Genomic DNA, 21114 nt, shown 5'->3' with positions numbered 1-21114 from the left:
AATCGAAACTCTATAAACTCACAAGTAAATATATTGTTGTATCTTTATTGTTGTTGTTGCATGAGACTAGCTTAATAGACTGAGCCATACACGTGGTTAAATAACTATTAACATAATAATTCTTAATACTATAATTATTGTAATTAATATATATATATATATATATATATATATTACGGTGTGTATTATATTTAATCGTAATGAATCCTCGTGCGGGCAGTGTTCGGAGCGGAGGTTCTCGTCCTTTGGGATTACCTAATCATGCCTGATCATTTATAGCTCTATCGGCTGTCGACGCTTTCTATTAAGTAACCAAGGTATCTTAGAATGTGTTAGAGATTACTTAGGTATGCTCACAGACACATGTCCGCGAACATTCTCTTTGTAAATCGGGGGTACAGCCATTATATTCAACGCGGGATTAGATTATTAATATGACTTAGATTTTACAATCATTATTACCGCACTTGGTATTGTGAAAAAAATTCTATATTGTAGACACGTATAGTTATACATATGCATATGATTGACATACTTCGCTCATTCCGATTTGAGAAACGTGTGATGAATTGAAACGAGGTTTCTACAGAAGTAGGAAGGGTCGAGATTCCTCATCACAAGATTTTTCAAAATAACAAATCAATATCGGATGTAACTCGATCGCGTCTTTTCCCTCTCAAAGGATTGGGACTCCGTATGGGGCTGTTCCTAGTACCTGATTATCCTATCCTTGCGGCCACGGAAGGACGGTGCTGCCAAAATGCAGGTCGATCTGTATGCCGTAATTTGCTTTTACTTTATTGTTTTCTCTCGCAGGCGCCGGCGAATTCCTCTGTCCAGTATCTATACTCGATCATAGAGTATACATACACAGTGTTCTTTTTTATTGTTGCATATTTCCTTGACTGCCTAGTACTTAAGGATAATCTCTTCTAGTGCTCAGTAGTAACATCGCATGTAAGTTTCGCACGGACAGAAAAGAGAAAGAACACAAGATTTCATTCTTCTGCTTTCTTACACAATGATACATTTACGCTGTCAGGTGCAACGAAAGGGTGCTACCCATCTCGGAAACAGTTTCGTACATGTACTTCTTTATATAACTCTTGTCTCTAAAACGTAAAGTGTGATAGACGAATTAACTGTGTACAAGATGTCCCAGAACAGGCTTCGATTTTTCTTTAAACAAAAGTAAGATTTGTAATTGTAATTTTTTCTTCTAATTAAAATTACAAATCCATGTATGAATTAATAATTTTGTAAATTAAAGTTTTATTTCAAATTAAATGTTCTTTTGTTAAAGTTAAATGATTTTCTGTTACAAGAACAGATTGATCACAAGTTTGACAATTCCTTGAGAGATCTGTTATAGCTTAAATGGGAATATCCTGTGCGCGTTAAATCGAGCGTCATACCGTTTTAAATCGACATGGTAATCGCACTGTAAATCCATCATCTAAAGCTGAATGTACACACTCGATAATTGTATTTTATAGCCTCGGCAATTTTTCGTCTCATTAAGAATCGTTTTCTCTCCGAGCGCGAACTCGTTATTGTAATTGAGCCGGACCGGCTTTACACTTTATAAAGCGTCACGTAAGCGCGTACAAATTCCAATTCGAATATCGCGAATCTATGTTCGGACGGCAGACCGTTGCAGACAAAGAGCAAAATAGAATTAAGGTTCAATCGCTTGTTACGACATGTTTACGCGAACACTCTGTTGCTTCCTGCCGCCGAGCTTCTTCCGTTAATTAACTGTCCGAGTCGCGTGTAATCGCGACACAGTGTATACATATGCACGCGTGTAAATCACAGTTCATATCCGGGATTGAAACCGGTAGAACTTCGTTCAGATTTCCATGCTATAGATGCGCGAAACTGATCTCCGTGGATGTGACGTGACAATGATGTGTCAATTTTTTGGAAATACTTAATGTAAAGTCTCTCTCTCTAGCTAATTTAGGATCGTATCGTAATTTATAGTAATATTGCAAATAATATTAGGGGATATTATAATATTAGTAAAGTAAAATAGACTGTTATAGAGTGAAAGTTATGTTTCTGTGAAAGAGACAATCTAAAACTATATTACGCCCGATTATTGAATAAGAAAATTGTATTGACATTTTTTTTTATTCCTAATAGCTTGTGTCGAACTTGTGTCTATAGCAAGAATTAAGAAGATTGAAATTATACCGGCTTCAATTCTCGCTCCATATTGCGCTCGTTGTCTTGGTTCTTTGTGCGCTACGTGACATTTCATTCGAAATAAATTTTGACGAAGTACCGTTGCGAGTCTTCTTCTGATAGTCTATCCTAAATTTATTTTTATATCGTTATATCTTTTTTCTTTATGATAATTCCCTTCTTTTTTTGTTTAAAATACCGATAAACGTCTATTTTACTGACTTGGAATTATTTTGTAATTATTTTTCATAATTTTTTTGTCATTTTTTTATCGAGAGTACACGTTTCTTTTTGTTAATCATACTACGGTTTTCTTGCATAATTTTCACCTAAAATACAAACGACACGACCGTAAACAAGGTAAGTAAAGACTAATAATTAATATTTATGCGTGTTAAATAATTAAAACTGTTTACCGAGTTTGCATTATTTTTAGAAATCAAGCAATTGTGAAATTTAACTTCTTCATATTACTTTTTCATTTACTTCATATAGTCTCGAAATATTCGTTTCCATATAGTATTTGTTTCTGAAGAGAATGGAGGACGATCTTCAGTTCCAGCATTCCAACATTTTTTCCGGTTCGGACGCTATCGAAGAGATAACGATCTCGCGTTACAAATGATCGAGGTATGTCCCGGAGGAGCGATTCGGATCGACGAACACGGGACACGCTCCGTGTCCTATTCGCTCGCGTCCCGTCGAGCACTTTCCCGAGTGAGCCGTAAAAGGGTATCGGCGCGGAGCCACGCAAATAAAACTGTATCGTATCGCGTACCGGTACACCGGGTATACGGCGGGCCGGCTTAAGTGATTGCTTCTCTTCATTAGAGCTTTGGGCTCTCCTCTCTCCCTCTCGTGAAGTCGAAGTTGAGGGACAGGTGTGGTAATGGCCCGTATCCGAGCTCTCGCTTAACCCACCCCTGCGACCGTCAGTCGATTTAGCTCTCCTACCATCACCCGAGCCATCCTCTCCCCCCTTCGAAACTATTACGCGAATTGATTCCGCATCGGATCTGCCCGGAGGGGCGGAAACTCGCGTTTAGCTCCTCGTTTCCTCCACTTTTTCGCTCGCGCTCTCTCTCCCTCTTTCTCTCTAGTTTATCGCTCTTCTCTTTTCTTATCGCCGGCGCGTGACCACTCTCGGTCCATTTGCGTGCATCTCACCCTATCGTAAAGACTGCATTCCCCGGATTATCGACTTCCCTCGGACTAGAACGACGCTCGTGGTATCGGGGAAGGGTACGCGGATGATCGGGCGCGAGTCGATTAATTCAGTAGGAACAGCGAAGTTCTTAGCATAAGTGGATGCTGCGTTTAGGGTCGGGCTTTCGATCGTTTCACGATTTGTATCTGGAAGTAATGATTAGGATCTATTTTACATAACGAGGAATTTATTGGTTATTAAATAAATTGAAAACGCAAATGAAATTTGATTACCTAGGATAAAATAATTCCACGGTCTTTGTAACGCAGCTTTAAACATGGCTTTTCCAAATTACGTTCTTAGTCTACGGCAGTAGTCTTAGAATAAAATTCTTACTGTATTCAGACAGTATAATCTCTCTGGATAGAAATGTTGTGAAACGTCGTCCTGATATGCAACCAATCCTCGTTATGGCTTGTTTAATTCAACGTGTTTCGAGACGTCAGAGAAGAAAGATCAACTGGCGGCTGTATCGAGCTGGTAATTCCTCTCGCGAGATAAACAGCATCCAGCAGCAGGTCTTACGATATCACGATGTATGGGTAGTTGGTCAGTATATACGCCACCACGCGCGTCGCATTAAATAATAATGCCAGTGATTGCTGTTGGGTGCCCACCGAGGCAAACTGCAAGCTACAAGAACGCTGAGGGGAGTATGGTAAAGGGGAAACGGCAGCGGAACGGAGAAGACGGTGCCTTTACACCCCCGCCAGATATATCATCGCCTGGCAGTTATGTGTGTCATGAATTTTAGATTATCCTTGGATTAGATTAAGGCACGCGGGGGCCGGAAGAAGCAAGCGGCCCCTTGGCCCACCAGTCAGTGCGCGGGGCTGAATTATTTCCAAATCTCGCGCAGCATCCGTCCCACCCATCCCCTCGATCGCGCCGTCGGAATTGCAGGATTGATCTGTTGCCGCGAATTTTTCCGGCACCAATGATCAGGCCAGGCGTTAGTGAATTTCCACGATAATCCTCAAGCTAAACAATAAAATAATTTAAGATGAGATATGCAATCAAATTCTATTTCAAAGGAATTTTGAACATCGTAAAAATTATTTATAAAAAGAGATAATTTGTTGTTTTCAAGTAGATTGATTACTATACTGAATGATTTTCGTTTCAAATATAAGTATTGATAATTGTCAAGTCTATCTTGATTTTTAAGAAACATTTTAAACATTTTAAACATTTTTACTTGATTCTTTTTTAATTAATATGTTACTGCTATATGCTTATTTATGCATCTTCGATCTTATGCAACGTTCTCAAGAAATCTCGACAAGTCGTCCCCCTCCCTCCCCCCGCATATTTCTCGATTATTCCTCGTTTCATCCCCTCTGAAGAGACGAGAGGGCGGAGATAATTGATGATGGTAGCTGGTTTTCGCGGGACATTATATCGCAGTTACGAGTTTCCGTTCTCCCCACTCGCGCGCTACGAATGCGCAATGTGCGAACAACAGAATCTCGCTAAAGTGGGGAGAATACCCCGGGGTGGTTTCCACCCCTTGCTGGCCCCACGTGACCCCGGCCAGACAAACGACGGCCAATTTACGAGCAATAGGAAAAACTTCTTAAAACTCGGATTAAAATGAGCGAAGGGGGGAATAGAGAGAGGAGCATCCCTCGGCTCCCTCCGAATTATCCCGGGGATACGAGAGGGTTTTATTTCATTCCAGGAAGCGTCACCGAAGGTGGAAGGGTGAATGCGGCCCTTGGCCCTGGCCTTGCGCTTTTATTATTATCTCCTTGTCTGTTGATGGAGTGGAGTCTCATTATTTTCACGTTACGTAGTAACGCGAATTGTTGTTACTCCATTTATTACTATCGTTGCAACGTGATTATCGATGGTAACGATAACTTAATTATCCATCGAAATCCATCTTTATACTGTTTCTCATAAAGTGCTTGAAAACCTAAAAAAACCAAATATATATTTGTAATAAAGATAAATTTTTAAAATTCTTAACATCAATAAAAACAGAAAAATTTTAAAAATTATAAATTTTCTAATAGAAATGATTGAAACGATAATTGAGAAACTACAATATAATGAATAATGATCAGATGTATTTGATGTTATACGTTTTTTCTAATGTCCTGAAGATTCTCGTTGATATGTATTATGAGAATCGACAGGAAAAAAAAGATCCAATGCTCCTCTGAAACAGAGTAATAAATGATACACAAATTGCTAAATTGATTATACAGACGTCTGAATCGTGTATCGATTAGTTGATCTTTTTACGTAAATAAATCGTTTCAGTCGATTCAACTACGAGATAATTTACAACACAAGTACATTGATTTCATACATTTCTTTTCTAACGAATTATTATACAGTAAATTTTAACGCATATGCAGCAGATAATTGATTATATTTCAAATATTATTTTATAACTGAATTAATTCAATAAAAATCTATTAATCCATATATTATAAAGTTTCATCATAAAAAAATTGATGTCAGTTTACGAGACCGTAAGTCACTGTTGCATAATCAATCTTACGATCGTAAAGCGACCGAATTATGAGTTTTTCTTCTTTTTTATATACAATGCCCATAAAAAGTTCGGCATATATGGGTCGTATACGTTAAAGCAGTCGCTGTGCGCCGGCGTTCTTTTTAATTAAAGTCGCTAATCAAATCACGGTCACGCGACGTTGCTTCGACCTATCGACGCACGCGGATGGGACGATAACGACGCCCCGGGGATGGCCAGAATAAATCCGTGTTAACGCGATTACAACCCTCCCCCGAGATGCATGATTGATTTATCCGCGAAAATGCATTGGAAGACGTTCCATTGCGATTTGATAGGCGAGTTTCAGTAACGGTATCCCGATACGGTAGACACCAATATATCCCTGTATTACGTATGACAGCAATATGTAACACTAACTCTGCCTCATCTCTCAGTACATTCGTATTCGAGGTGCGATATCGTAAAAGTTCTTTATTCTTCCCCGTTAATGAATAGACAACAAGATTCGCGTCCGGCGATTTACACGGAGATAAGCTGGACGAATTACCGGGCTCGAGAAACGTGCGACTTTTGGAGCACCTCATCCTCCGTTTTGAGGGCAAAGACTTTCGGGACAATAACGGCGCCCCGGGGACGACCGGGGTAACGCGATTACGCGGCGCAGCACTGGCTCGGCACGACACGGCACGGCACGGTACAGCCACCGCTCGAGCGGTTCGCCCGGCTTGATTTATCCGCGTAGCCGCGCGTTATTGCATTAGCGCCCCGACGGCGATGCCGTCCGCCGTCTCCCGTCTCGCTCGCTCTCCGGCGACGAACGCGAGAAATCGCCCGGCGTCCGTCCATCCGCCCGTGAATCATCTACGAGAGTTATGTCTTGCAAGCCGTTGCCAGGACGCGGCGATCTATAATTCCCGTCCGCGGTTGGTCAGCGATCCTGCCGCGTCCTGGAATTTCTCCGTATTCCCTCGTGGACTAATATCGCCGGTAAGAACCGTTGTGACCGAAATCTACTCTTGGAAAGAACGTACGGTTCCTCTTACGTCGATGATCAGTAATCTCGACACTTCCTCGATATCACCGTGGACCGATATCACGAAAATTGCTTTTGCGATTTAAATCTATTCTTAGAAACAACTCAAGATCCTTTTTATATTGCTGGTCAGTGTGATGCGTCTTATTGTTTCTCGAACTTCCTGAGCGACAAATTTGATAAAAACCGCGTTTATTAACAAAATATATTTCAGAAAATGCTTAACGGTTTTCTTTGTGTAATTCATCAAAGAAATTAGACGCACCTTGACGTTTCCCGAATTCCCACGTTCGACTACTTCGGCGTTCCATTTAAATGTGTCTCTACATGCACGTGAGTAGACGCAGAGCTACGTTAACTTCCGCTCCGAACAAATACCCGCTAACTTGAGATGAAAACTGGTTCAAGAATCGGTGACGATAACTTTACATTAAATGTGTCGCCTCCCTAGTCATCGGTGCTGATTAAACTTCGTTTTACATCACAGTTCTTCGACACAGAGTACGCTAATCGAGATACAAGCGAGATTCCCGATTCTGTATACATCATGTATGTTACACGTTTCCTGTCGTCCTTTTCTATACTTTATACATATTGAGTGTCCTTTGTACTTCTCAGACTCTTCGGCACGTCGCGGATGAAGGGATGCACGTGTGTCGCTTTTAATACTCTATACGCGAGCGAATTCCTGCACAAGACAATATGTGCAACCTGTAATTTTAACCGCATACAAATAACAATTAAGGTTTCTAATGCCAAAGTGATACAGAGAAAGAAAAATACACAATTAAAATTTCGAGAATTTGAATTAAAAGTTCCATCCAGAAGGGATGTGTACTTGCCCATTTATAAAGTCTTAACGAACGACGATAGCGAGTAAGAGTTCACTTTGGCGTAAGATAATGTACCCTCTCCACGGCATCGAAAATTGAACTCACCGCGATCGCAATGTCGGACCATTTTATTTTATCTTTGTGTCGCTCTAAGTCGCATCTCGACGAAGGTACAGATCTTTTTCGAACCCGGGTGTACTCACCGTCACAACTCGCATCTTTTCATCCCCGATCGAGTCTCTCTTCGTCCAAGACGTACCACACTGCGAATCTTACGCGGGCCTGTCGAGCCCCAAGGCCTCCTGGTGCCGTCTCGCCTTTAGCCTAAGATCCGCGATGCTGCTGTTCTTCGAGCGAGCCGCCGCGGCGGCCAGCGATGCCGCCAGACTCAACGGATGAGGAGGATGACCCGCTGACGGCGCCGGGGGCGGCGGCGGTGGTGGTGGCAGACAGAAGAGGCCTCCTGCCGCAGCATAGTGCAGCACCGCCGGGTCGAAAGCCGATCCCACTGTGACATTTGTGACGGCTGTTCCTTGCAACGGCGGCGGATGTAACCTGAGGGCTGGCAGATAAGGAGCGACTCTACATGGTTCCAACGTCGTCGGCGGGCTGCGCGGCGCCAGCACCATGCTCCCAGCGACGCCTATAGGAAAATGTAATTAGAACTAGTCGAACATATTAATTAGAAGAGTGTAAAGGAAAAAAAAGAGTCTTATCAAATTTTTAGTCGTTATTATACGTTATTTGTTTTACTTAATTAAAGAAAATTGATTTAAATTAAAACAAAATTGGAAGATATAAGAGTGCACTACTGAGTTCCGTTTGCGACAGCCCTTTTTTTTATACCTTTGTGCAACTGGCTTTCGTGTTTACGACACTTGGCGCGTCGATTCTGAAACCAGACTTGTACCCGCGCCTCGCTGAGACCGAGCCGCTGGCTCAACTCCTCCCTCATAAACGCGTCGGGATAATGAGTCTCGTCGAAGAGCCTTTCGAGCTCGGCCAGTTGCTCAATGGTGAAGTTCGTTCGCGATCTCCTCTGCTTACCGTTGCCACTTCCGTTGCTCCGACAGTTGGATCCTACGAATTAATTATTGCTCAAACAAACGTGGAACAGCGTTGCATAAATTTGTTAAGAAATAATTGTACGCTTCTGAACAATATACATTTCTTCAATGGAAGATGATAATGGAAAATGATATATCGTAATGGATGATACAGCGTAAAGGATGAGGTGGTTTCTCTCGCTGTTAAAGAACGCTTTCGACGAAACAGAAATCCGAGTGCAGTGAGTCATCGTCGGAGATCTGTGTAGCGAGTAACAGGGAAGTTTTCGTCGCGCGATGATTAATTCACAGGGACAAATGCGCACCGCGAGTCAGAACGACTGGGCCGGAGCGACCTATGCTACCGAATTGATCTTCGCGAATCGTTCACAGGCCATTTCTTCCAGTCTGGGTGCCATCAACATATATCTCGCCACCTTATGAGAATCCTATTCAAATCGTAATACCAGCCGGCGTCTCTAATTGGATAACATTAGACAAGCGGGTCTTAGATCGGGGAAAGAAAAATGTGACAGTTACTTCTTTCAAGACACTGAAGAACTATAAAAATCAGCAAGTAAGCAAAATCCAAGCCGCTGCGTAACGCAGCGCGGTGTTAAACTTGCGCACAGATTGCGGGATCGCATCGAGGGCGCATCTTCATGCGGAAGATTCCATCGGACAGATGCAGAAAGGCGAAGGAGGAGGGTGATTAAGGTGAGAGGGTACGAGATCTCGTCCTCCCCCGTCTAGCGGAGAGGGTAGGGATGACTAACGACCCGGTATAAGACTGCGTAGCTCACCACTTTGCTAAATTATATAAATCACATCCCCTTCGTCAAGGGCTCTTACGCGAGACACTTAATCCACCTCTGTCCCTCCCTCCCTCCCTTCCTCGTCATGCGCCCCCTCCGAGTTTCCTCGCCTCCTTCTCGTCGGCAACACCTCGAAGAGCCGTAGTACCGTAGTTACTTTACATTAAGCGACCATTAATTAAATCGTATGGCCGTTAATTATCCGAGCGTCTCTCTAACTCGCGGCGATGCTTGCGGCCGCTCTGTACGACGCGCTAAGAAAGTTTTTCGCATCGAAGCGCCTTTTCGTCTATCCTTCAAGATAATTATCGTTTTCCTAGTCGCGACATTTACGCATGCTTTTATAATATTAACGAAATTAAGAATAATAACCTGAGTCAAATAATTTCATCTGGATGTAATTCAGTGATCTGCAAATTCTTTTCAGAACGGTTATATTATTTCTCGCTAGTTCTTTCGTTATTAATCATCTTTACAGAATTAAGAACATCTTAAAAATCAGACTATTACGTCTGGATTTTATTCGCTAACGAGAGAAAATCTGTTAAACGCGAATGAAAGTCGAGGAGCCGGCAAATTGTTTTTATCGTGGAATATTCTGCGGTGTCGCTTTCGACGGGTAACAGACCAGCCGTGCGATTTATCCGGAAACGGAGGCAAAAAATCAAACGCGCTCCCTGCAGTCTACGTGCGTTTGCACGCCGGCGCGATCGCCATGCGGCATTGCGTATGGCGTACGGCGCTTTAATCAATTAGCGCATATCCGCGTAATCCAATCTGAGCCCTAGGCAGGGTGTGCGGCCCGCATCCATATGTACAGCGGTGGTTTAAAACCACCTCCCTCCCGTTCGCCAAAATAACTCGCGCGGTTTTCGACGCCCCTCGTCCGCGCATTGTTAGCATAACCCATGGCGCAACACATATACGCGTTGTCGCAGTCATTAACTCGAACGTGTCAGCCCGTTTATTCCCGTATGTACTGTAGAAAACAGGGGCGAGAATCGGCATCATTTGAATTTACAGTTATTCCTCTCATTTTTCATAAGCGTTTACTTTCTGAAAAGAGAACAGCGAATTAGCATGATTGTGTATTACGGTATAATTACTCTTACATTAGCCAACTTGAAAAATGTGTTTGTCTTTATATGTAGATGACATGAAAATTAAGAAACATTTTGCCAAAATACAAAAATTTCTAGATATATATATATAATGTGTAGAAGCTCAGCAGAATATATGCAGCAGTTTGCCTTAAAAAAATAAATCATTTTTTTGCATTCAATAGACTAGAATATCCTATTAACTATTAAATTTTTGTATACGCGAATTAAGCAAAATGACTAAAATGTTTTATTGTAAAACTCGAGTTTAACGGTAGAACTGTCGTTGACGTTAACTTCGGTAATCGAAATTCTGGGATTTTATAGCATTTTCAAAGTTCCGTATAACACGTTTCTCTAAATCCTCTTGGCCAAACTACCCGAGTATATTCCGAGAGTCTCGATCCGAGGTGCAAAATCGTAGTTGCTGAACGTTATCCGATACCTCGTAGAGATCGAGACGGTGAGAGGAATTCCGCGGGACGAAGAGGAGGAACAGATAACCGAACCCTGCTACTGGAAAACCCAAAGCAATCACACTCGGACGCGAGGGGTCACTAATTCAATTACTAAGAGCGCTGCCCTCTTGGCCTGATCCAGTTAAGCCACCCCCGAAGAGCTACCCCCGGACCGACCGGCCACCTCCGCTATACTATTTTTCTCCCTCCAAAACGAGCCGAGATATCACAGCCATTAGATGTATAAAAGCGTCGTCGTATTCCACGCAGCCGCTGCATATGGCGCACGGTCCCATAAATACGCAAGAAGCAGGGGGAGTTTAAGGCATGCAATCACTTATTGCTTAATGAAGCAAAGTGGCCCGTGTGTCGACCGTACCCTCCGACAAGTTTAACTCCTTGTCACGTCATTTTTTCCAAATCACAGGCTAATCGCACATTTGTCACTCGACACTGCAAAAGATCATTTCTTCAGTTAATTATTTAGTCTTTCTTTCTTTTTAAACTTATCTAAGCTTAACTGTATAGTCACAAGTAGATAGCGCGTGTATATCATTTCACCAAATAGGAAATTCAATATATTTTGATACTTTTGTCGTTTTACTAGCGTGAATATTTTTTAGAAGCTACAATGTATCATTTTTGTATCGCGACTTATCGTTTAAGGCGAGAAGTTTGAACGTAAATACGAAGGGGGTTCTCTCACTCTCTCTCGCTTTCTCATTTTTCGTAAAGTAACGGCCGCGCACCCTCTGCTATCATACTTCAGGAAACTCGCGCCCCAAGTGCCATAAATATACGTACGAGCGTACGAGCCTTTGACCAGCGGTCAAGCACCAACACTTACGGCAATCGCGGAAAAACACGCGCGACTGAAGACCGATGGGCGCGCACGCCACGCTAAATCGTCGGGAGAGGCGAAATGTGCTTTGGAGTATCGCATTGCCGGAAGTGCTCGTTTCTGAAAAGCTGCAAGACTCGTGATGGTATCTTTTATAGAACTTGAGCAAGTATCTATGAAGTCTCTGCGGGTTTCACATTAACGTGCAACTTGTCGAGATACAGACAGAAGCATAATGCGATGATAAAAGTACCAACTGATAAATTCTCCATACCGAAAAAATTGTATTCCCCAAGAGGACTATATACTTTGCAAACTCTCTTCATACATGTTTTTAATAAACTTCTCGATATGAATACTTGAAATCTTTTCTGAAAAATTCTTTGAAACTAAGAATATATTCTATCAAAATTCTGGACAATGCCATTTTATGCAGACCATACTTCATTTGGTGTTTGCAACAATTACATCGTTATAATTTATAACATAACCAGTGTAGCATGGTGTTTGATTAAAACTTTAATCATCGTGATATTCAATAATGGATGATACGGTAATGAAAAGTTCATCTAATCATTTCAGACAACATGTATGTTCTAAAATCAATATTTATAATTTTAACCAGTTTGTTTTTAATTGTGCTCCAATAGGATTCAATATATAAAAATTACATTTTCTTTTATATTTGTGAAAAATCAGTCGTAGTGTAAATCCTATACAAAAATCTCATCTTGCACTTCCTTATAAAAATTAAAATATCTGCTATTAAATATCTTTTAGAAGAATTTTCTCTCAAGTTAAAAAAATTCCTTTAGTGTCTATTTTAGAAGGGACTACTAAATAAGAGAGAAAAATTCTGAAGTTGAGAATACAATTTTTTTCGCTAAAGATCTCGTTTTCTTCATCTTTGTCCTCAATGTAAATTTGCTAAATTTTTGAATTATTAAAGACTATCAACTTCGTTTAACAACGTTGCAATAAATGTCGATTGTTACGGAAAGTGACCGGAATTTAATAAACGTACGTGAGCTATACGGCGATTTAATTAATGTAGCGTAAGAGGATCGTATGGAGGCGATCAACGGCCGCAAGATGCATTAATATTTATCGCTTCACGCCCTTTCTGGTACGCCGAATGTCCCCCGAAGCAGGGGGCTTCTAGGTGAATATTTACGATTTTACTTTCGCGGCTGCGATGGCTGCCGGCCGGGTAGATTGCTTTTTGATTTGCGCTTAATCGGAAAAAGTTATGGGCCCTCGAGAGATAGGCGAACTGCTGCTGCTGCTGCTACTGGTGGTAGTGGTGGTGGTGGTGGTGGTGGTGTTGCAGTAGCAACAGCAGCTACCGTGCTTCTCGTCGCTCCCTCCGTTCGGGGGGCGTATACACAACTAACGTGGCGGGCCGCATATTAAACCATAAATTCATGGCGTTCTGCCCGCTCGGCTCGCCGAGTTATCGCGCGGGGAAACGTGCGTGGCGTTACTTCAACACCGCACGCTTTTTATAACGTGATCGTCGTCGATTCGATCCTTCGTTCTCCGCCCCGTTCGTCCGCTCGTTTCCATTTGCTCTCCCTCGTTACTCGCGCATGCGATAGTTTCGTCGCACTCTGCACGGACTAGTTATCCCATGGCAATTGACCGATCATTGCAAAATTAATTTGTAGAATTTAGCAGACTCGTTTCCGAAACAACGTTTGAGGTAGAGTAGAAGCGACATCGAGGCGAGTGATTGCCAACTAATGACTCATCAGATGAACAGAAATTGAGTTTTCCCTATTGAGAGATAAATTATAAAAATTTTTATAGAAGAAACGTCAAAGATATTGAAATATCAGCAAGTTGATCTTTGAGACAAGAAATAAAAAGTGCCATTTTTCGGTCTGCGGATCTGATACTTAATAATGTCTATATCAATTATTAAATACATTTTCCAGTTCTATAAACTGCGTGCGAAATATAGATTATCGAACTTAAAACGCAATCGTAAACTAAAAATAACATATCAATTTTAATAATACTACAAGTATTTAAAAAAATTGTCAAGGATTTATTGCGAAAAATATCATTCCAGTTTACAGAACTGAAAAACGTATTTAATAATTGATATAGAAATATTATTACGCATCCACTTCGACTGAAAAATTAATGAGTTAAATATTGGACCAATATGTAATTAACACAAGAACTATCAGTCTAATATTCAACTAATTAATTTTTAAATTTTCAAGCGACTGTTATGACAAATCAACTTTGTAAAAAAAACAATGAGCGATTTTTTTCCCCCCTTTAGATTTTTCACATAAAGACTTACACGCATTGTCTTGAAGATTTAAATGCCAGAATATAATAACATGTCCGAGAATAATCCTCGTGAATCGATTCTCGGGAAAGTGGTTTACTTTTGTTAAAGGCACTTTCCGTTCGTCTAAAGAAGAACAGCGAGGAGATCGATGTAATTTCATCTTTCAGTGCTCGGCGGAGCAAGTGTTTTATCGAAAATGACTCTGCTCGTGAGCGAAATCGCCAATCGGGTCGTCGATCGTTATATTGCGAACGGTCAGCTATCTCCAATCACTTGTGAGCTTTATTGGACGACGTTGTGAATTATAAACGAAGATCGAATCCCTCCGGTGCTGCGACTTCGATGCCGCCACTAGGAGGTTCCTGACCTTCCCGCACTCGTTCGCACGGCAATCGCAAACGGGCTAGCCGTAAGGAACGTCGATCAACCGAAATCAAAGTTGACACCATCACACATTGAGTCAGGACAAGCATAAGACGGGATGAAAGTCTGGCAACGAATTTTGAGGTTTGAGTTCGATTAAACAATCTTGAATACGATAGAGACATTTCTATACATCATGGAGTGAATATATAGAATACTATGCAACCTATTCATATTATGTTATATCGCAACTTAATTATGTACTTGGAACTCTGTACATTTTTCTTGTGCAATTTTATATAGTCATTATTACACTATTACATTCTTCCAAATCAATATTGTTTTTCATAAAAAAGCGACTGCAAAACATTATTTACAATGTGAGACAAATTTTGTTTTTAATTTTGCTTTCACGAGAAAATAAAATTATTTATGAACTAGAGTCTTAAAAGTTTGCTATCTCGACTTAAGTATAATTTAAAAAAAAATAGCTTTAAATTTATTCAGTTTAATTTGCAAAAGTATTATTTTGCAATCCATTTAATAAATTTTAATCCCTAACAATATTTAATTGAGTAGCCGGTGATTGATCATGTACTCCAGTGAACAACTGTTTTAATTTAAGATTATTATTAAAACTATTCATAAAAATTCTAATATTTAGAAAAAAATACAATTGTATTATTTTAACAACACACAAAAATAAGCACAGACTTACTACTGTTTCACTGTTATGCTCACCCTTAACGGAGTCCTCCTGTCCGCTCGACCTTGTAATCTGCGAAGATAGCTTGGCCTGATCGTTGGAGGATACAAGAGTTTTGCCGTCACTCGAGCTTTGACTTTTTAATTCAATGCAATTTTCAGGACTGAGTGATCGATCCCTCGATATGGGCGGCGGCGAGGGGGTGCATCCGAGCAGTTTGCGAACCGACAGCTTCAACTCGGGCGTCTTCAGGGGTGGCAGGTTCTCCGCGGTGTCCCGGATGTCCTTGATCTTGGCCGTGACGGAAAGATCCTCCGGTTGTAGGCGACCTTCCGGCGACGGCGGCTCTTCAACGCTTCCGCTCGTTTCGATCACGCTAGCCGTGGTCTTTTGCACCGCTTCATCTAAACAAGATTTCTCTTGTATTTTTACCATCCTGATTCCGCAAAGTGTTAAGAACACGACTAAGATGTCGACGGTTAGATCGATTCGTAAGTGAATTGTGATTTTAATTGCAACGAGTATTCTGAATAGATTTCCGAATATAATTTCTGTTATTAATAAAAGAGTTAACCGCGAAAAGAGACTCAAATATAGGATCATTCTACTAGTCGGTGAACAATAATTTATAAATGACTAAGAAAAATAATGAGACTTAAAAACAATAAATTGCAATTTAATTGATATTCTTTAGATCTATTTTTTAAATTTTATTTGTTCGGTGAGTGGTGCAGCAACCCTATTAAAAAATAAATTTGACCGACGTGATATCTCCACACAGTATTCACAATTAATGTTCCTTTAACTCACAATTTTCTTTAACGCACGTTAACACAAATCATATAGTCCAAGTAACATTGATGCAGGATATTATTCAAGAAATGCACAAGAGTACAATTTTACATAATTTCCACTATGAATCTCTTCATAATGCATCCCAGATCGGTATACTCCATTTGCTGATATACAGATCACCAACTATAGCTTAAGCACAGACACATACGAATCGACCTGACGCGTGTAGCAGATTTTCTCTCGATTCAGCACATCTTTATGCCTAGCATATTATGATTTAAATTGAGATCTCATAGAAAAGTACGCGCGCACTGCATCGATCCGAGATCGATCGATTGAATTCGGCAGCTAAAGATTGACATTATCACGGAATGCATCGAGGCCATCGAGGAAGATGATTACACATACGCCGGTCACCATCGTCCGCGACGTGATCACCGATGAGATGCGCGACACTGAGCGTGATCCTGCCGCCGGCGGCCGCCCTGCAGCCGGCGGCAACCCGACGCTCGTCGCAGCCGCCACCGCCGCCGCCGCGTTGTCGAAGCTCTTGGAGACGAACTGGGCGAGCTGCTCCATCCTCACGGTTATCGGGGCGACTCTCGCGCGCGACGTCGCGCCTCGGCACCGACGGCACTCGCCGCCGCCGTCGCGAGAGAGCCGTCGCCGGGGAGACACGTCGACGGGAGGCACATCCCGACGTCGGCGTCCCGACGCCACGCGTCCTCCAGGACGCCATTCGGCCGCCGGCCAATCCGCGCGCGGATGGGCGTGATGGAAACGCCCTGTGGTACCTCTCGGAGCTTCTCCCTCCACCCGGTTTCGGCCGAGACGCGATCCGGAGCTCGCAACCCCTCGTCCCCTTCCGGGAGGCAGGCACGATCTACCCCCAAACCGATGCTCATTAGCATTTGCGCCCGCTTTTCCGCCCGCCGCGGAAACGGCTGGCGGCGAAACTATCGCTGGCCGGGGGTAGGACACCGCTTGGCGACCCCCTACTATTCCCCGCGTCCTCCTCCGCACCCCGTACAACCGCCAGGGCCGCTGTATTTACCTGGAGGCAGAAACAGGCCGCCGCCGCCGCCGTCGCCGCCGCCGCGGTAATTAATCCCATGCTTTCCGCGGTCGAAGCTCTTCCTTTTTGTCCTGCCTCGTTATCGGTCGTCGGATCGTCGACTTTCTGCGCCGGGTCTGAAAAGAGAGAGTTATTTTACGAACGAACTCGGGAATTTTGAACACGTTATCCTCTTTCCGATAAATCACGTAGGCTAACACAAATTACACGTGTATATATAAATTGCAATTCGATTATAAAATTCTATTTTTTATAAATCATTTCCTACTCATTTTATGTTTCGAGATTATCTTTTTTCCTTTCTTTAAATATTTGTGTTAAATAACAAAGCAACAAGAATCTGCAAGACTTCTGTACGTAAGTCAAAATAATTAATCCATTGTTTTAACATAAAAATTATACTGATTGTGTGTTTCCGTAGAATCATCAGTGTACTTCAATATATATTTTTCAATAATTTATAAAGGTATTAGTAATTTCATGAAAGCGCCAATTATAATCGCTTTAAATGTTATAAAATATGTAAAAATAAGAATATATGCATCAAAGATTTTACAGAAATCTTCAGACAGAAATAAATCTGAGAGGGATCACGATGCAGATAAAGCGGCCCTGCATGTTACTCGTGACAAGTGCATTTCTTCTGTCACATGCTGCCTCACTCTCTCAGCTCCTATATATTTCTCTGTTTCAATATCCACTTCTCTTTTCTCCTCCCTTTGTTACCTCTTCGTCCATCTTTTCGGCAATGCGTGAGCGAACTCTCAGGGCCGTCAGGATAATGTACATCGACCTGACGTAAATTCGATTTCCTTCTTGCCGATCTCGATTTCTCATGGGCGATTTGTCGTTCTCGATAAAGTACGTTGCGTTTGTTACGTGAGCTTCGGCCGGAGAGAAGCCATTCAGTATTCGCAACCTTACGAGTAAATCTGCATCGCTTAGCGCGATATTAAATCTATGGAAATTGTCCTCCCTTGCGAGCAACCCTCGCATACCCTTGGTACGCCGCAAATCTCTCTTCGCGCCAGGTGAATGCGACCCTGGGACATGTGTCCCGTGTTTGTCGCCGCCAAACTCGGCAATATTTAAATGGAATTGCATTCGGGGAATGTAATTGCTCGGGCTGCTAGCAGACTCTACGTTGTCGGTCCGTTTTACGAGCTACGGACGAATGGAAAGGGAGAATGATAAAGTCTGCTTGTGAGAAGTGCGAATGGATACAAACGCGTCAAACAAATTTGAAATTTGAAACATTTTCAGTTTGCGATTCTTAACTTTTTTTTCACAAACGTAGAACGTTACGATCTTTGATGTACTGTATAGCAAAGAAAAGAATAAATCTTTGATTAATGACAATGAAATAAAAAAAAAAGCCAAATGAAATAAAATGAAAGCTGAGATTAGAAAAGACATTTTAATGAAAGCAGCTACACCAAATATATAAAAAAATCGCTTTCTTGAATTCAAAACTTTGAAGTCTTTTTGATATAGTATACTTTGATCGTACTAATTAAACGATTAAACGATAACTGATGGTGCATAAATAACGAAAAAATGTGATAGGGAATGTGATTAGAAAGTTCGGTGCGTGTACATTACTATACTCGGAACATTCACGCTTCTCAATTTCTGGGAGATGAGACGGCGACAATGGAAACGCGCGAGGACACCCCCGTGCAAACGATGAGAGGGCACTCTCTCTTCGCTCTTATAATAGAGAGAGAGAGAGAGAGAAAACCAGTGAGGGCAAGAGGGGGGGGGGGGGATAGGAGAACGAGGTGGACGAGGATGAGGGTGAACGGGATGCAGAGAGGGGCAAAATGCCGGGAGTGCGGCCTATAACGCAGGCAGACGGAGCCAATCAGGGCGCAATGCGATTACCTTAACGAGAAATCCGATTACTTATTCATTCGCCTAACTCGAAATCAGTTTAACTAATCGTTTAATTCGGTCGCTCTCGCTACCAACCCCTCCGGTCGGTCCCAGCCTTCGGATCTCCCCGGTCTCGGAGAAGAGGAGCGTAGACGCTGCGCGGTGCCGACGACGACGACAAACGAGGGTTACGGTGAGTTCCACCAGGGACGTAGCAAAATCCTGTGCTGCATCGTCCGAGACGATCCCGTTTCAACGCGACGTGCACTGGAATTTATAAAACAAATTGGACTATTAGAAACAAAATTGGCCGGCGTCTTTAACACCTCGATATTCTTTAATCGCGATTAGAATTATCTGTAAAACCATAGAGATTACCGTAGAGTTTCCATAAATCAAGATATCACTGATATCTTTAATCTGATTAACATTTTTCCTGCGATCGTTCATTATCGCTCGGCAACTTCTTAAAAATTAATTACTCACGAATTCCAGAGAGCTTTTTCACAATTCTCGCCGTATCTCCGACGCAAATTGAAAGAACATCCTCGAGTAATTGCGATTCAAGGAAGCCGTTCTCAAGCACCTGTGAGAATCTTACTTTCGCAAAAGACTTTGCAACTTAGGTCTGCTTCTGGGGCCCCTTCCGACCCTTAATCCACCTCTGAATCCCGGTGCACCCCTCGGTTCGCGTAGGCCACGCACACGCGTGCCTGAGCATTCGCACGCGTACACGTTCGAGCCGAACGCTTCGGAAGGGAATGGGCGACGCGGAGCGAAGGAGAGGGCTCATTCAATTCAATTACGTAATGAATTGTCGTGTCTTGAGTAAACACCCTTCCTCGCCGCGACTTGCCGGCTGAAAATCCAGGGCGGGATCCACCGGCACCCTCCTCTCTTTCTCTGATTTCCAGGGAGGGGGACAGGATAGCGGTTTAGGTAAACCAAATCAATCTGGTACCGACTGTACGAAATCTCCCCGATGCATGCGCGTGTATGTGCGAACGCGCCGCGTACGTGTACGCAAATTCGCAGATTTCCGCGTGCGTCTCTGTGGTCCTTCGCGTGTGCACGCGCGAAAGCGTGAACGTGCACGCGCCTGTGAATGTAAACACGCGTGCGTTAATGCGTGATTACGTGCGAACTGTGCGAAGGCTCGATTCCGCTTGAATCTTGGCGCGTAGGATCGAGATATCCTCGAAATACTTACGGATCCCGATTCTAATGAATAAGACTCGTTCGATCGACTCGAAATCGATCTTCCTGCCTTCGATCTCGTCGACAAACGTCCATGACTCCCCGATTACGAAGAGTGGATCGAGGATCAAAAATCGAGGGCTAACTAAAGCTTCGGGAAACTAAAAGGATTAAAAGAATGACGTATCAATTGAAATTGATATTATTGCTGTACCGAGATATTTCTCAACGTACCTACACCATGCAATTTGGTTAATTAGATTAGACTAACAATCGTTGGATTCGTCAATGTCCTCGCCACGTCCTTGGACTCATTCAGACGTCTGAATAATTTCGTCGGCTCCTGCTCTATCATCCGAACCAAACGACTCCTCGATCTATGTAATTGATCTAATGGTCTCCTCCTGCCACTTGCAAGAGCATTTACATCGGTTAATTTCGGTGTGTTCACCGCAAATCAACGGGAACAACGTAACTGGCTAGTGGTTCGCACGACTATCCGATTAACTCAAAGGAGTCAAATCGGGTAATGCTACGACGCCGATCGAGTTAACGTCGCAAATGATCGTCGATCGTTTCGATGTTCCATAGCCTCTTGCCACGTCTCTATTCGATCACGAAATTACGTCTGAGCCACCGCAGAGATTTCTCATGGCGGACTTGATTTGATCGCATCCTCGAATTTATCGGTCCGCGTTGTCATTGTGAAATCTCCCTCGCCCTCCACTCTCGCGATCATCTAGAATGCGTCAATTTGAATAGGATATGTAATTACCGTTCAAAAGTA

General features: G+C 42.5%; 1 protein-coding gene across 1 annotated transcript; it reads right to left on the bottom strand.

Moving 5' to 3' along the window:
- Nucleotides 1–53: 53 nt before the first annotated feature.
- Nucleotides 54–16874, bottom strand: LOC105200427 (short stature homeobox protein 2). Its single transcript, XM_039448197.1, is given in 6 exon segments — nt 54–7629; nt 7955–8394; nt 8598–8831; nt 15421–15789; nt 16583–16664; nt 16667–16874. Coding segments are annotated over 5 exon segments (1149 nt in total). The 5' UTR covers nt 16760–16874; the 3' UTR covers nt 54–7629; nt 7955–8023.
- Nucleotides 16875–21114: the final 4240 nt, after the last annotated feature.

This window comes from Solenopsis invicta, chromosome 4, assembly GCF_016802725.1.
Source record: "Solenopsis invicta isolate M01_SB chromosome 4, UNIL_Sinv_3.0, whole genome shotgun sequence".
In the NCBI taxonomy this organism is placed as follows: Eukaryota; Metazoa; Arthropoda; class Insecta; order Hymenoptera; family Formicidae; genus Solenopsis; species Solenopsis invicta.
The sequence above is the reverse complement of the archived record's forward strand: the minus strand, read 5'-3'. Positions and strand labels throughout refer to the sequence as shown.